Genomic DNA, 15,952 nt, shown 5'->3' with positions numbered 1-15,952 from the left:
TGAGCCCAGGAGTGGGAAGACGTGGGGCAAGGAGCTGACCCACAGGTAGGATCAGAGATGCAACTGACCTGCAGACTTGAGAGCAAAAGGAATGTTTCTTGTTATAAGCCACCGATTTGGGGGATGAGGTGGGGGGGTTGTTATGGTAGCGAAAGCTGACCAATATGGAAACTGGTACCTAGCAGTGGGGTGCTGTGCTACCCAAAGAATAAAATGTGTGGTTTTGGCTTTGGGGCTGAGTGGCAGGCAGGGAAGTAACTACTATAGGTGGCTGGAAAACCAGCAAGCTATGTAATGTAATAGTTAACCATTTGGAAAAACTGTCACATGTGATCATTCGGTAGGGCTCCCTTCCCCTACACCGCTCCTCTGGGAACCCACAGAAGGACAGCTTCCCAAACCTCCAAAGGCCAAAGCCTTCCTGGCTTGACCTGTCATAGCATGTGTCCTCTTACAACACTTATAGGCCCTTAGCTGTGTGTCCCTAAATGTCCATGTCAAGGTCAATACCGTCCCATGTGGTCCACCTCTTCCCTGGGGGTCCATACTCACCCTCCAGGAGCTTGGGCACAATGTGGGCGGCTGCCTTGGTCTTCTTGACTCGATTTCCCTTCATGACTCGGCCCTCCTTGTCCAGGCCCATGTACCAGGCCCGGCCAGAACGACGCTGGCGATAGAGAGCAGAGGCGTACAGGACACAATAATTCTTAAAGATGCACCCCTTAAAGCGACAGTCAGCTGTGAAATGAGGCTGAGGAGACAAAGACCCAGAAAGGCACACACAGACAGAAAGACAAAAAGACACATCACTGAACAGAAGGGAGCCCTGGGAAGAACAAGGCAGGATATAATCCATACGTTTGAGACTGGAAGAGCCAACTTCTGAGTCCACGCAGGAACTGGGAGAAAGGGAGCATGAGGAAGAGTCTGGTGGCCCCCCGAGTGCCGGGAACTAGACTTCTGGGGGCCTGGGATAAGAAGATAGCTTCTCTCAGCTCTACTCCCAACCTCTCACCATCCAGGGCACCTGGAGGGAATTTCTGCTTGGAGGAGTTCCTGAATCCTTCCCCAGCATCCTGAATGACTCTGGGGAAGTGAGTAATAATGAGGTCTAGAGGAGGTTGGAGAAGACACTGGGGTCCTAAAAGGTTGAAAGAGTTGGACATTCGAAGAGCCTGGGGTTATTTAGGAGGCTACTGGAGGAGAAGGGATTGGAGGGACACTAGAGGAGGTGCTTGGGAGCGGGCAGTGAGGAGAGGGTGTCAGCAAGAGATGGAGGGAAAGGAATCCCTGAGCTGCAAAATATCTGTAGCTGGGAAGGCTGTACCTAGGGGAGTCCCCTGACTCCAGGCCACTCTGTCCCCTTGTCTCACCGAGCTGTAGAGCAGCCCCTCAGCGTTCATGGCCACGTAGTGACCCAGCTTGACACTCTGGATGGTGACTACACGGAGCTCCACAGCGATCAGGTTGAAGTGGGCTGGGGGTGGAGAGAAGGGATATCAGTACCCCAAGGCTCCAATCCCCATCTGAGCCCCCCCTTCTATTCTGGTCCCAGTTCTACTTCTTCCTTTGCGGGGTCAAAGAGCCAGACTGAAAACAACAGAACCTGAAGCCACAATAGGACTGTCATCTCCTAGGCCTGCACTCCCCCTTCCCACCCAGCAGCTGGATTCCCCTCTCACTGAAAGAGCTGGTGTACTCTGGGGTGTCCTGGATGCTCCCATCGGGATTCACCTGGAGGTAGAAACCCTGGCGGCAGAACAGTTTGGTGATCATGCCCTTGAGCTGAGGCTCTGGAGAGAGAGACATTCATCTTGGAACATGACATCTCTGTTCCCAGAAACATTGCTACACTTGGCGGGATCAGAGGAGAGAAAGAAGGGAGGATGGAGGGAAGGAAGAGGGTCCCAGGGCCCCAGCTCCCTGACCCTCTAAGCAAGCTCTCTCCCACCTCTCTTTGACTCCAGAGGAAGCTGGGGTGTGGGTCCCTTCTGCTTCCTCTAACCAGCTTTCAGTTTAATTGATTGAAATGTATTTAAAGGCTTAATTCCTACTCTACAGCTCAACCAGGATGGGGGGAGGGGAGAAGAAGGAAGAGGAAAGGGAGAGATATATGGAAACGCAGAGGACAGAGGGAGACAGGCAGAGCTGCTGAAAGTGCAGTGTGTTTGCGAATGTGGGGGGCATTAAGGTGACCCCAGGGTAGGGTCGCACCCTCAGGAGTGGGGGTGGGACTGGACCTGACGCTGACTCAGCACCTGCTGCTGCAGCTGCCGCTCGCTTCGCGCGGGCCTCGCCTTAGCCCACCGCCGGCCTGTCTGACACTGACCCATCTGTCTGTCTGTCTGTCAGTCTGCTGGCTCACGGGGGCCCAGCCCTCCCTGAGGCTCAGCCTCTCCCCTTCAGCCAGGTAACCCACCTGGGATGGGGGATATTCGGTACTAAACCAAGGAAATGGGGGAGGGGCCAGGGAGCTGGTGAGGCTGGCTGACACACGTGGGGGCTCGGTCCCACTCAAAGGGTGGGCTGCTGACCGTACCACTGCGGAGGGCCGGCGGCGGGGGGAGGAGGATGCCAGCGGGGGGGGGGGGGGGTCTCCCCCTAGGGGAGCTGAGAGCGGACGGGAGCGAGGCCAGAGGGACTTCCCCCCTGTCGCACCGGGACGGGGACCACAGGCTAGCCCTCACAACTCTCCTCGCCTGGCGCTTGCGGCCAAGATCCCGGTACCCCCTCGTAGATGGTACGACCTCCAGTTCCCGTGCGGGCATCCAGCCGTGTAGTGCGTCTGAATTCCTCGCGGCAGAGGATCTCCTGAGCCTGTGGGACCCGATTTCTGAGCCGCGTAGGCGGTCGTGGGGGATTGCCCAGCTCCCTTCTTGAAATGCAGGTCACGGGAGGGGGGCGCACAGAGGGAAGGACTGGCGAGGTAGTTGCAAGGACACCCAGGGGAGAGCTGGGGAGATTGGTACCGAGCCAGGCAAGCTCGACGAGGAGGAACGGATCCAAGGCTTGGAGGAGCGGGAGAACCAGGACAGGGGCGGGGCTACCAGAGCCACAGAAACCCTCGGGGTGACCCAGGCGTCTGGATCCCTCAGCCCCCTCCACTGGGCATTGAAAAAATCGCGAGAGACGGCACATAGGCAGAGGATGGTGGGGGTGGGGACTCCTGTGTTGGGAGGGCGTGGCGAGTGGGAGCTTCCAGGATTCGGGGCACCAAGCTCAGCCGCTCAAGCCTTCCCCTTGTCCTCGAAAGCGAGGAGACTCGGAATTATGGGTGTGAGACAAGGGAAACTGAGGCATCGTCTGGCCAAGAATTTGTGGTCCAGGCCCACCTCCTTTCACTTTCGGGGAGTCCCCGTCAGTCGGGCACTGCTATTCTGAGTCCGTGGCCTCAACATCCCAGGCGGAGAGGCCGACGGCCCAGAGACCCCTCCCCAGGCACCCACACGGGCAGCGGTCCGGTCACGCGGGCCGCCCCCCCGCACAGTCGCACCTTGGACAGCAGGATGAGGAGCTCCTTCTGGCAAAGGGACTTGGTGCTGCGGGGCCACACGCGCCACTGCGCCAACACGGGCCGGCTGCCCCCGGGCTGGTGGACCTCCCGCTTCTGCCAGATCAGGCTGCTGGCCAGTGCCGCCGTGGTGCCCTTGGATGAGGCACCCCGAAACCGGCAGGCTCCCGGAGCATGCTGGGCTCCCCCGGAGAAACCCGCTAGCTCACCAGCACATGCTCTTGACTTCTCCGGTCCGACTCGCCGCCTCACCCACGGGACCTGAGGATAAGCCCTAGACGACCCCATCCCAGGCACCAGCTCCCACCCTTGGGCCTCGTGGTAGCTTCGTCAGACCCAGCAGCGTATGTACCTCTCAGTTGACTCAACTCTCGACCTTTGCTCCCCACAGAAATCTCCCCCTTCTCTGATCTGCAATGTCCCTGTCCCCCACTAACACTATCCTAAAGCCAAGACTCTCAAATTTTCCAGGATGTGGTTCCAATATCCCCAGGCACCTTTCCACCCTATTTCAGGGCCCTGCACTACTGCCAAAGCCACTCTTGTAATTTTAAGGGTGTGGGTCCTTAGTTTGGGGATATTAGCTCACCCCACCCCTGCTGGGGTGCTGCCAGTGTCTAGGGAGAACCCAACCTTGGTGTCTTTTCTTTTGCCACCCTCGAAGAATCCCCCACTGTTTTTCACTGAAATCCCCAAAAACTATGGCTCGAAATAACCAGACTGTCGCCAATCAGCAAGAAGAGGTTCCCAGACCATGTATCTGGACGATACCGCTTTTTACCAAGTCACCCCCATTTCTAGTGGCACAGCATTCCAGCTGCTGAGCCCCTTTCCTCACCTTGTTACCATCCACTCCTTTTGAAGTCACCTCCAAATCCGCCCTTCCTAGTGGTTATACCAGGTGGTTGTCTGGAGGGCCCTGTGTCACCTCGGAATAAGGAGCATAGGTTTTTGGCTTTTTTCTTTTTTTCTGGCAGCCCCTAATTTCCTCAGGGACAGCTGGTGCTGTTTAGATCCCACGCCCTCCAATCCAGCAAGCCCCCCGAGAGAGGAGTGCACCCACGTTGTCACAGGTCCCCAAATGTGAACAGACCCACTATAAGTCAGAGCACATCAGAGTTTTCTGTGACAGGGTTTCCTTGTCCTCCCCAGGACTCCCTATAGTGCAACCTCTTCCTTCCCCGATGCCCCTCAACCTGTCTGGTCTTGTCAATCCGGGCATGGCTGGCGCTGGCTCCGGTTCCAGGTTCCTCTCTCCCTGTAGCCCGCAAGCAGAGCATCCCCCCACGCCTGGCTAGGCGTCCCAGAACCCAGGAAGGAGTGAGGGTGCCTCCGCAGAGCGCCCTCATCTGGCGAAGTGAGCACTGGGCCTGGCGGCTGGACCAAACTGAGTGGCGGCAGCGGCGGCAGAGGTAGCGGCTGTGGGAAGCTGAGGCGGTGGCGGCGACAGCCGCTCCCCTCTCCTCGGAGAGCCGGTCTGGGGGCGGGGCAGGGGGCCGAGAAGCCAGGAAAGAGGGGGAGGTGAGGCTGGGCCGGCAGAACCCCGGGGTTCCTTGGAGGCAGGGAGTGGAGACGGTCTTAGAGACAGGAGGAGCCCAGGCAAAGCCGCATATCTCGCATGTCTCGGGATTCAGAGGAGGAGGGACAAGGAGGAAACTCCGCTGAATGGAACTCTGGATGGTGGGAGAGGTTGGGCTTAGATAGATGGAATGGCAGATGCCCCGAGAATGGAGAAAGGGACACTACTGCCCAGGATGGAGGACAGAACTGGATGAGGAAGGTGGCGGGAATAACTGAAGAGATAGCAGTGGTGGTGAGGTCTATCCTGGGGTGAAATCCGTCCTCCTTAATGTCTCTGCTTTTTGTGAGACAAGTTTGTCAGTCCCTGGTCTCCATACCTTTCTACTTTACACGTTTTTTCAGCAAATATATTACCCCCATCCCGATTGACTCCTAAGAGAAAAGACCATAAGAACTGGAGGGAGATGGATGCCAGAGGCTGCACCGGAGTGGGAGGGGTGCTGGCCACAGATTTGGAAAGTGGAGAGGCCAGAATGGAACGATCTGTGCCAGGGATGGGGCGGGAGGAGGGTAGGAAGAAGCGGAGGAACCGGCGAGGAGTCCTTCTAGAACGGGCTCTTTGGGCCCAAGGCGCTCAGCCTGTCTCCCAGGTGAGGGGAAAGCAGTCCCCTCCACATCCCGCTGGCCAACAGAAGCACCTTCCAGGTTAGTAGGAACAGCATCTTTAACGGGTCCCGCCTACCACGCCGTCTAATCCACCCCCCTTGCCTGCAGCCTTGGCCTCTTGCACAGAGGGGTGCAGGGCGCAGGCAGGGTCCCTGCAAAGCAGGGCCAACGGCCTGAGCAGTGAAGCTGCGCCCTCCCCCACACGGAACTTTTGGCCACTCAGAAAGTAGTGGGGCAGCGCCCCGGCCTTGAGCACCTGGCCCAGCTCATCCAGCAGCCCTAGGCAGCAGGCGCCCGCATTCTACGCTCGCGCCAGATAGAGCACGGGCAGCCGTTCACAGGCCCAGTAGAGCAACGTCCACAGGAGGTAGGGCGCCGCGGCCCTAGTCCTGGCCACCAGAGGGCGCAGCAGCGCCTGGTCCGCCGCGTGCGCTTGCAACAGGGGAATGGGTATGCGAGTCTTGAGCGCCAGCTCTTGGCGGGCGAAGCAGAGCTGCCAACCGGAGGCATCCGGCTGCTCTGTGCCGCTCCCGCCGCCGCCGGGCACCAGGTAGAAGGAAGACGACTCTGAGGCCAGCGGGCCAGCCCACGAGTGGCTCTGAGCCCCCTGGGGCCAGCCGGCCATGGACACCACGGGGATCAAGTCGAAAAGCAGGAGGCGGCGCATGGGCCCGGGCGTAGCCAGGAGGATGGTGGTGACCCCCGCGTAGCGGGCCGCGTGGACCATGTGCGGGGCACCCTGAACCGGAAACGGGGACTCAGCAACCGCAGCCAACGAAACAAAGAACCAGACCCCGACCTGGGCGAGGCTCAATATGGGCCATGCCTCCAGAGCCTCCAAGGGCTCTGGCACTGGGCTAACGTCCCTTGCTTTGGTGACGTCCACATTCGTTTTTTTCAGTGGTGAGGGAAAGTCAACATCGGTTACGTCTCGTTGAGGCAACTCTGGCACTGAAACATTACTAGGTGAGTTTTCCAAAGACTCGTGTGCTTCAGGCTCAGTGAGGTGTAGGTGGTCCATGGAGATTTGCGGATCCTTGGGAGATTCTTTGCTTCGGGCTGGGTGGATCGAATCACCTCCTCCTGGGACTGTGGGTCCTAGGCAGTCCTGCCATGCCTCCCCGACCAAGGTTCCACGTAGCTGCTCTGGGAGGAAGAGCCATGTGTAACAGGATCCCACGTCTGGTTGTAGCTCCTGCCCAGTGCCATCTAGACAAAGCACGGGCACCAGGAGTGTGAAGCCGGCCTCGTAGTGAGGTCCCCGAGCGTAGGGACCTAGAGGAGCAGGCCCCAGATCCAGGGAACCCTCGCGAAGCCCACAACGAAGCAGCAAGAGCTCTGCATGAGGAGGAAAGCAAGGGTCCCGGTGGTGAACGAGACCTAAGGAAAGTTAAGGGATCGTAAAGTCGTGATCCAGAGCCAGGGCGGGGTGAGACAGAGCTGAGAGCTGCAAGTTCCCGAAGTTTGGGAGGGTGACTTACCACGCAAAGAGAAAACAAGTCCTTGGCCTGGAAGAGATTTGGTCCTGGCTTGGGGCCTGCACTCCAGCTTGCCTGCACACCCAGCTCCTGGATCAGCTGGGTTAGTTCCTGCAGCTGTGCCCCAGAGCAGAAGTCGATGTCCGTGAGCGACCGGACTGGGCCTGGGGGCGGTGGGCCCCACCAGGGAGCACTACCCCAGACCGCAGAAGCCGTATGGCTCTGTCGATTGGGGGCTAGGAAATACACAGACGGGAGGAAGCCAAGACGGGCCGTACCTTTTGCTGCAGAAAACTGACCCCAGCTCTTTTCTCTTCCAGAGGCCAAGAGGGTTCCCAAGACACAGTCCGCCAATGGGTCTGCAGATGAAGGGCCCTAAATTTAGTCTTGAAAGAGAACAAATAAATACCTCCTCCGTCCTTGCCCTTTTCTCATATGCTAGTCCCCACTCCCATGGAACGGTTCACCTGACTCAGCAGGTAGAAAGTAACTGTTTGGGCCCTCCTAACGAATGCAGCAACCTCCTTTGCTGCACCTTGTCTACGTCCCCCTTACCTCTTTTCAGAAGAGGCTAGTGGTTTGCAATTTCCCTCTTAGGTTAGCTACAAAGGCTGGGAAGAGAATGGATAGGAAGATTGAACAGGTAACTACTTCCTGCTGCCTGTAAGGCCACACCCCTAAATTATAACCACGCCCCTTTCTGGAGACTGTCGGGGTGGTTCCGGACCAGCCCGGCCTCCAGTCAGAGTTCAGTCACTCCTTTCACTCTGCAGAGATCTCACGGCTATCCTGGGAGTTGTAGTTTGTCTTCAAAGCTACCAGGTCGTTGGGCCATGCCCCCACATACTTCCCTGTTCCGTTGAAGTAGTGCCTGATGGAAGTTGTAGCTTCTATGGAGATACGCTATTCTGTGTCTTTATGATAAACTATTCTGTGTCTTTACAAGGCCAGGTGAACTGCACGAACACTCCTTGGGGTTAGAACACAGGCCTAATAGGATGGATCTGAATAGCAAACCATAATGAGGGACATACTCTAGGGCATGCGGAGAAATAAGGGACTCTATATCTCACTTGGGGGTAGAGGAGCCCTGGTCATTTAAATCTAGAATGGTTCTTGCATGCAATTGTAACATCACTTTAGAGATGAGACCGCAAGCCTAGAAAGGTTGCACATGACTTGTCCAAGGTCAGAGCTCAGCCAGAGAGCTGTTGGAAATGGGCTCTCCAGCTGGGACATATCTCCTTGGAATCGGTGATGGTAACGTTAGACAAGAACACACCGATAGTGTGCATGTAGTGACCCAGGGCTGGACATCTGACTCAGGGAAGGGACATGTTAGTGTTGCCGACCTCAGACACACAAGTGGTGGCAGGGAAAACACTTTGGAGTCTCGCAGCTTATGTGTGTATACAGAAGAGTTATCAGGACTGAAAATCAAGTCCAGAGGAAACACCAGCTGGGCTAGGGCAGGGCAATGAAAACTTATCAGGGGAAGGAAATGGCTTTCAGCGACCAGTGCTATCATGGACACAGCTTACGTCCAGGATGAAACTAGGAGCCAGAGTAATAGGACAGAAAGATAGGACACCAGGGACACGCTCACAGATTAGACCAATGCATACTGGACCAGGAATTCTTACATGCCTTTTTCCCAGGGGTCTGTCTCCACAGTGAACTAGGCCTAAGTCCATGGGCAAGAAAATTAAGTGGAGACACCTTGAAAAATTTAGAGGCCTATGAAGGAGGGGACCCTCACAATCCAGGGCTCAAGTTGGGCAGCCTAAAACACAAGTTTTCCTAGTCACTGACAAAGAGAGGTCTTCTTGGTCAGTAACCAAGAGCCCTAAAGACAGCCCAGAACGAGGGAGGCAAGTTTCCATATATCTGGTCGTGACCCAAGAGACCAGATGAGGAAAACTGAAGCCTGGGCTCTTTCTCACAGTCTGGGGAAATCAGGCATTGGCTGTCCACCCCCACATCTTACCTCCTCCCCAGAGGGTGGCTTCTGAGCCACCCTAAAAAGAGCTAAGTTCTGTGGCCCTGGGGGAGCTTTAAGATGCTGGAGGTGGGTGACAGGGAAAGGAAAATTGCTCTAAACTCTAAAGCACTGCTCTCCAATAGCATTTTCCATGATGATGGAAATGTTCTAAACCTGTGCCATCCAATAGAGTAGCCGCTAGCTCCATGTGCCTACTGAGCACTTAAAAGGTCATGGCACTGAGGAACAGAATTTTATTTTTTTGGCCAAACCATGAAGCTTGCGGGGTCTGAGTTCCCCGACAAGAGATGGAACCCCAGCCACAGCAGTGAAATCGCCAGGTCCCAACACCTGGAACGCCAGGGAACAGAATTGGATGCCAGGGAAATTCCGTTCCCTGAGGAAGAGAATTTTTAACTTAATTTTTAACAGAATTAATTTTCCTTAATTTTAACTAATTTACATTCTATAGGCATTTGCCTAGTGGCTACTGTAATTGACAATGAAGCTCTAGGGCCTTGGGGATGACAGATTCAGCTAGACAGCGATGGAGGGAAAGCAGGGATAGCTTAGGTCCTCATCAGGCCCTGTGGGATGGGGCTGGGGTGGATGTCCTCAAACAACCACAGAACACTTCTCTTGTCTCTTTATTCCTCATGCATATCTGTCCCCTCTTTTGCTAAGTTGCTCATCACACACTGATATCCCCACTCCTTGATGGTCTCCGGTGAGTTGTTGGATGTCTCTCGGTGAAGGCGCCTGGGAGACAGAGCTTCTCACTTGTCCCTGCCTGCTCTGAACTGTCTCTGGCGGGCGTCAAAGACCACATGCCCGAGCCGGGTGCCGGACCCAGGACAGTAGGGCTTCCAGCTGGCTTTGGGAGGCACAGACATCTGGCGATAACTCTGGCAGGCTGGAGGAACTGTAACCATGGGGTGGTACACCCGTTCTTGGCCGCCTGCTCGCCGGGAGGATGATTGCAGCACAATCAGTACAGGTACCTCTGAGAAGGTTTGCAGGTCATTGAAGGCCACCTGAGCCTTGGGAGAGCAGGAGTTCTGACTGGGTGGGATAGAAGTCCATGGTGTGTGCTGCCCTGCATCCTTGTGGAGGCCAGGATTTGGGATAAGGCATGAGTTGTTATGGAGGCCTGATCTCTGGGATAAGCCAGTGTATTGAGTAAGGGCTGGACCCTTATGGGAGCCAGGATGCTTGTGGCGGCCTGGATCTTGAGCAAGGCCTGTGTTCTTGGGGAGGCCTGGGTCTTGGATAAGGCCTGGACTGTTGTGGATGCCTGGGTTTGTGGTAAGGCCTGGGTTTCTGGAAACTCTGCAGACTTTGGAAGGGCCTGGGGTCCTTGGGAGGACAGAGCCTTGGTTGAGGCCTAGACTCTCATGAAGGTCAGGGGGTTGGGCCTGGCTTGGGATATGGGAAGTAGTGGATAACTGGGGAGGGATGGGGCCCTGGGAAGAGAGGACAGACTGAGAAGACTTGGAGGTTGGGGGCAAGGTGGGGGTTTGTATTAAGGTGGAGGGCTTTTGGTGGTTGCTGTGTTGATGAAGGACCCAGGATCTGGGAGAAACAAGCGGTAGATAAAGAGTGCATGGTGGAGGCATGTTGCATGGTGAGTTCTGGGCACTGTTTGGAGAATGGAAGCAAGGTTGAGAAGGTACAGCATCCTTGGAGTACGGGAATCTGGGGTAGACTGGAGTCTGGGGGTCCGTGTTTCTCTTCTCAGATCTGCAAGGAAGGAAGCTGCAGTAAGGGAAGGTCTTGGACTGTACAAATTTGTCTTTGGCATCATTTGAGATCTTCCATTCCATATTCCCCAACTCCAGGTAACCCAGTATGGATGCTGTGGAGGGCTTAGCACTGTCCCCACTACATTGCTTGAGTGTTTGTTCAGCTGTACCAGAGCTCACCAGACCATGCCCCTCTTGGGGCCTGGAGAGGGTACCCAAGTCCTTTCTGGAATACCCAGAGTTCTGAGGGGGACACACATGGAATCACTTCTGCTTTACCCTGCGGGCATCGCAGACCACACGGCCGGAGGAGAGGCCTTGGCTGAAGGCAGACATGGTAGAGAGAATAGTACCTAGGATGTGGGTAGGGGTGGTGGAAGGGACTGGACTGGTCCTCAGGGCCATGACCAGCGCTGGCACAGAGGTTGTGGCAGAGATCGGGACAGGGGCCGGTGTAGGGGCTAGGGCAGGTGTAGTAGCATGGCCAGAAGGTGGGGGAGGGACCAGAGTGCTGGCAGGGGTATAGGTCAGATGAGCATGGGTCAGGGTGCAGACAGAAGTGTGGCCCAGGGACTGGGCTGAGGCACGTGTGGGGGCCTGGGCTTGGGCCCGGGCTGGTGTATGGGCTGAGGTATGCTCAGGGCCATGGACCTGGGCAGGGCTGCGCTCAGGGCTGAGGGCTGGGGAGGGGGTCTGGGCCTGTGGGCTGGTGTGCTCAGAGGGGTGGAATGTGGAGCAAGTCTGGGCCTGAGGTGGGGCGTGCTCAGACTGGTGGGTGGAGAAGAAGGTGTGGGCTTTGGCAGGAGTGTTCCCAGTGGGGTGCACTAGGGAGAAGGCCTGGGCCCAGGTGGAAGTGTGCTCATGGGCGTGGCCTCAGGAGCAGATCTCAGAATGGGGGATGGGTGTGCTCAGTGGGGTGGGCTGAGGAGGAGGTCTGGGCCTTGGCAGGTGCATGCGCAGGGGGCTGAACTGGGGGGCGGGTCTGGGCCTGGGCTGGGGCCTGAGCTGTGTCAGAGTCTGGTGTCTTAGTCTTGCTGTCTTTGGGCAGTTGGAGTGGAACCACGTCCACCTTGCTCATCCTGCGGAGCTTGGAAGATGTCTCTTACCTGGAGTAAAAGTTGGCTTGGGACTTTAAGGCTGTGACCGGAGGGGCCTCCCCAGCTCTCACTACCCGCTCCTTCCGCAGTCCCCGTGGAGCCTCCGTGGAAGCCGCAGCCCGTCCACACTGAGGCGCCATCCAGCAGTACTTAGAAGCCTTCTCGTCTTTTTTGTCTGCTTTCCAGGAGTCAAGGTGGTTTGGGTGCCCGAGCAGGAAGCTTGGGCCATGGCGGAAGCGGGAAGAAGCTCTTGAGCACAGGTTCTTGGGATCCACGGAGCAGCGCCTGCGCATGCGATGGCTGCCTACACAGCTGGCTTGCTTGTCTGCGGGGAAAGGCGAGATGGGTCAGGTCCTGGGTTCCTGAGGGGCTGAGAATCAAGGCAGGGATAGAAGAAAGGGGACAGGCCCACATCCCCTGAGCCCACGCTGGCGCCCACTCACCTTTGGGGAAAAGATGATTGAAAAGTGCCCGCAAGAATCTCTTCAGATGCCTCCAGAGCTGAGGAAAGAAGGGGAGGGGGAGGCCGGGAGCAGGGTGAGCCCTGAAATCCAACCCTTGTGCGGCCACACCCCAGCAGCCCTCCCACCTCAGCCCCTTCAAGGCCCCAGGGCTCCCCCAACCCCACTGCCCAGATCCTGCCCTTACCATAGTCACCACGTGGATCCACGTGATGAGGAAGATCAAGCTGACCAGGAGCAGAAGAATTGAGTCTTCTTGCTCCTGGCATTTCCTGGGGATGGGGCCAGGGAAAGGCTCGGCTCCATAGTAGGTTTGCTCACCCATGGCCGGGGCTCCCAGGACTGCCTGGGGCCCCTGCCCTCCACTTTTAACTGGGAGAGAGGCTGGGTCATAATGGGGCAGGTAGTGAGGTCACAGTGAGGGAGGGTGACTCCCTGGTAACCAGAGTGGCATTCCCTGGTAACCAGGGTGAGGTAAGCTGAGGCTGGACAGTCAAACAGGGCCCGTAGGCCGGCACACCTGCCCTCGAGCAGTCAATCATTCGTTCACCACCCGCTGACTCACTTGTTCAAATGACACATTCCATCTATGGCCCCTCCTGAGACTAGGAAGACCTTGGCCTCAGAGCCCTGTGCAAGGCCTGGCTGGAGTCCAGAGCCTCAGCCTTCTTCATGCCCTTCACTTGGCGTGGAGCTGGACCTGCCCAGATGTGGAACCCCCCAGTTTGGAAGCAGCTTCTTGTACGAGGCTCTTTGGGGACAGGGACAGCTGAGACACAGAGGAGGTGCCCAGAGACCAGTGGTTTGGAGTCTGCAGCTGCAGACCTACTTAGTGCATGGTATAGGACCAAGAGGGGCCTGCTGGCAGGACTGTGGCCACTAAGCCAAGGGGACCCTCAGGCCAAGAAGGGGACACTGGCTTCTTATTGCAGGAAGCCAAGGGCAGGGACCCAGGCTGGTAGAAGGAGTGGTGCTTCCAAGCCACAGACCACCAGTGTTTCCTGGACTCTGGCACTCCTTATTCCTCTCTCCATGCCCTGCCGCCCCCGCTCCCGCCCCCGGCCCCATTTGCTACTGGTCAGTTCATTTGCCCAGTCTGGCACCCATGAAGTGAGGGCCTCGAGGCCGAGGTGGAAGGTAACAGCGAGTTGTCCCGCGCTTGGCTCTCCTGCACTTGCCGCTTCCGCTCCAGGCTGTCATGCACCTGGTAGTTGGCAATGCCCCGCGGGTTCCTCCGGAGTGGCATGAAGGTGGCAGGGGCTGGAGTGTGCTCGGTAGCCTGGACATCAGGCAGGGTCTGGGAGGGGCGGAGGAACAGCGCTGAGCTGGGAGCTGGGGCCCGCTGGTACGAGGCCTCGGCCAGCACCATGAGGGAGGAGGAGGTGGCCAGAGGGCGCCGCACGGGCAGAATCTCGGCCCATTCGGCTGCCCGGCACCGCAACTCGTGGGTATCCCGGGAGAAGGTCAAGTGTCCCGTGCAGAGGTGCAGCCTGTGGTTGGGTTGGCTGTGAGCACAGCTGTGGAGGCTTCATCCATGGGCCGGTGGGGAGCCCCGAGGCACCAGAAAGGATGGAGTCTCAGAGCCCTCCAGACCAGGCCGCCGCTGATCCCAGGAGTCATACGGGAGCTGACCACTTGAGGGGTAAGTGCTGTGCCCCCCAGGGACCCACGAGGGTTTAGGGGGCAGCCGTCGGGGAGGTGGTGGAGACGAGGTCCACTGGTCAGCCTCCACATTGCCCCAGATATGGGTTGGTGAGCAGGGCCCCCGAAGGACTGAAGCCTTAGCTTGGACTTGGCCTCCACACACTTGGCCATACGGCGCAGCTCGGGCAACTGGTACAGACAGGGTAGTGGCAGGCTGGGCAGGATCCCACCCTCACAGCCCCAGAGGCCCACGTTGGAAGGCAGGCCAATCTGCAGGTAGAGCCCTCTCCAGCACCCCCACGGGTACTTGTGTTGTGGGAAGGAAAGATCCTCCTCCTCCTCCAGGTAGAAGTCCGGGTCCTCCCGATCAAACGAGGGCATTGGTCGCAGCTGTGACATCCCGTGGCTGCGATGTGGCCTACGGAAGCCTGAGCGGCTGTAGGGGAATTGTCTGCAGCTCTTCGGCCTCCACTGGTGGCTGCAGGGGCGGCGGCTGCAGCTGCGGCTAAGGTTGCGGAGATGATGCTAGGAGGACAGGGAGTAGCAAGCGGGCTGGGCCATCTTCACTTCCACAGGGTCCAGGGTGCAGTGGACGTGGACGTCTTGGGCCCTGGCTGGAGGATGTTTGGGGGAACTTTCACAAGCCTGTGAGTTTTCATCTGGCGGAGGCAAGAGTCTGTGAGGGCAGGGCAACTGTCTGAAGAGTTCAGGGTTGGGAACCTGGGGGCCTGGGTTTCTAGGGCCCTGGGAGTAGCGGGGGCGTGGTGCCCCCTACCTGTCTTCCGTACTTACTTTTCTGATTAATCCAATAGATGGTCTTCTCTAAGGCATGCTGGAGCCCATGCCATACCTGGGGTGGGGTGGGGTGGGGTGGGTGAAAATGAGGGCCAGGCTCTCTACCCTCACCCCCCGTCCCAGCCAAGACCGTTCCTGCAGATGGAGGTGCAGGCCGCAGCTGGTTCCCACCCTCAGCCCTCTTCACCCCTTCTGGTGGTCCCCAACCATCGCTGACCATAGTTGCCATGCTGATCCCAATGCTGACAAGAACGACAAGGCCCAGCAGCAGGAGTAGGAAGTCCTCCGCATTCTGGGTACTTTCTTGGTATTGATGGCAGCACCCCAGGTTGTCATACCAGAGCCGGTTCTCCTTGGTGGGGGGGGTCCTAGGGCCACCTGGGCCGTGGGCCGCCACCCCCCACCACCGGCCCTGACCCACAGTGCACTCATGCCAGGACCTGCGGACACCCACCAACAGGTGAGGGAGCATGGTCATAATGAGACACGTTGCAGGGAGTCACAATGCCGTGGTGGCCAATCTTTCTTCCACTCAGCTGGCCCTTTATGTGGCCATCTCTGCCCTCAGCTCCCGTTACATGGAGCCTAGTCCCCAGAATTCAGTCTGTCCTTCTGTCTCCATGGGGCCTTGCTTAACTTGATTTGCAAGCGTGGTTGCTACAGATGAGAGACAGTCTTCATAGGGACTGAATCATGCATAAAGGATTTCCTCCATTTCATTGTTCGAGACATTATGGCAGCTTATGTAGCCTGTTGGGATTCTTCGAACTAGCCTGTAGTTCTTAAAAAGTTTCAATAGAAACCAGAAATCCAAATTTCTCTGTGAAATATCCACATTTCAGAAGTAGCAAACCAATTCAAACTTTAAATTCTGCTGGAAGACAACATGGGCCAAACAAAACACACCAGTTTGTAACCTCTAATGTATACTGTATAATGCTTCTGTTCTCATCTTCTCATATGATCCTCACACTAAGGAGCAGATACTATTATTAGCTGTATTTTACAGATGGGGAAACTGAGGCACAGGGCAGTTTAGTAGCTTGTCCAATGTTT

At 57.1% G+C, this 15,952-nt stretch overlaps 4 protein-coding genes across 4 annotated transcripts in view; all 4 read right to left on the bottom strand.

Annotated features, from left to right (window-relative positions):
• The window catches only part of LOC114888910 (fibroblast growth factor 11-like), a 5,809-nt gene extending 357 nt beyond the window's left edge, over window positions 1–5,452 (bottom strand). Inside the window, exons 1-7 of the mRNA XM_029211552.1 lie at window positions 5,447–5,452; window positions 4,900–5,088; window positions 3,467–3,646; window positions 2,330–2,345; window positions 1,683–1,793; window positions 1,374–1,477; window positions 553–751 (exon numbers count right to left, since the gene is read on the bottom strand). Of these exons, the coding sequence (XP_029067385.1) occupies window positions 553–751; window positions 1,374–1,477; window positions 1,683–1,793; window positions 2,330–2,345; window positions 3,467–3,646; window positions 4,900–5,088; window positions 5,447–5,452 (805 nt within the window). The remainder of the gene's footprint in view (window positions 1–552; window positions 752–1,373; window positions 1,478–1,682; window positions 1,794–2,329; window positions 2,346–3,466; window positions 3,647–4,899; window positions 5,089–5,446) is intronic.
• A 304-nt stretch (window positions 5,453–5,756) lies between these two features.
• On the bottom strand, window positions 5,757–8,471 carry LOC114888909 (transmembrane protein 102-like). Its single transcript, XM_029211551.1, is given in 3 exon segments — window positions 5,757–7,078; window positions 7,176–7,412; window positions 8,459–8,471. Coding segments are annotated over 3 exon segments (1,572 nt in total).
• A 1,036-nt stretch (window positions 8,472–9,507) lies between these two features.
• On the bottom strand, window positions 9,508–12,782 carry LOC114888906 (uncharacterized protein SPEM3-like). The gene is given in 5 exon segments (XM_029211548.1): window positions 9,508–9,884; window positions 9,886–11,736; window positions 12,071–12,321; window positions 12,440–12,497; window positions 12,645–12,782. Coding segments are annotated over 5 exon segments (2,334 nt in total). The 3' UTR covers window positions 9,508–9,848.
• A 753-nt stretch (window positions 12,783–13,535) lies between these two features.
• On the bottom strand, window positions 13,536–15,368 carry LOC114888905 (uncharacterized protein SPEM2-like). The gene is given in 4 exon segments (XM_029211547.1): window positions 13,536–14,215; window positions 14,218–14,760; window positions 14,894–14,951; window positions 15,114–15,368. Coding segments are annotated over 4 exon segments (1,536 nt in total).
• Window positions 15,369–15,952: the final 584 nt, after the last annotated feature.

The sequence above is a fragment of the Monodon monoceros genome, unplaced genomic scaffold (assembly GCF_005190385.1).
Source record: "Monodon monoceros isolate NGI ecotype Baffin Bay Population unplaced genomic scaffold, NGI_Narwhal_1 Super_Scaffold_9, whole genome shotgun sequence".
Lineage (NCBI taxonomy): Eukaryota > Metazoa > Chordata > Mammalia > Artiodactyla > Monodontidae > Monodon > Monodon monoceros.
This window is presented reverse-complemented; position numbering and strand designations above follow the sequence as displayed.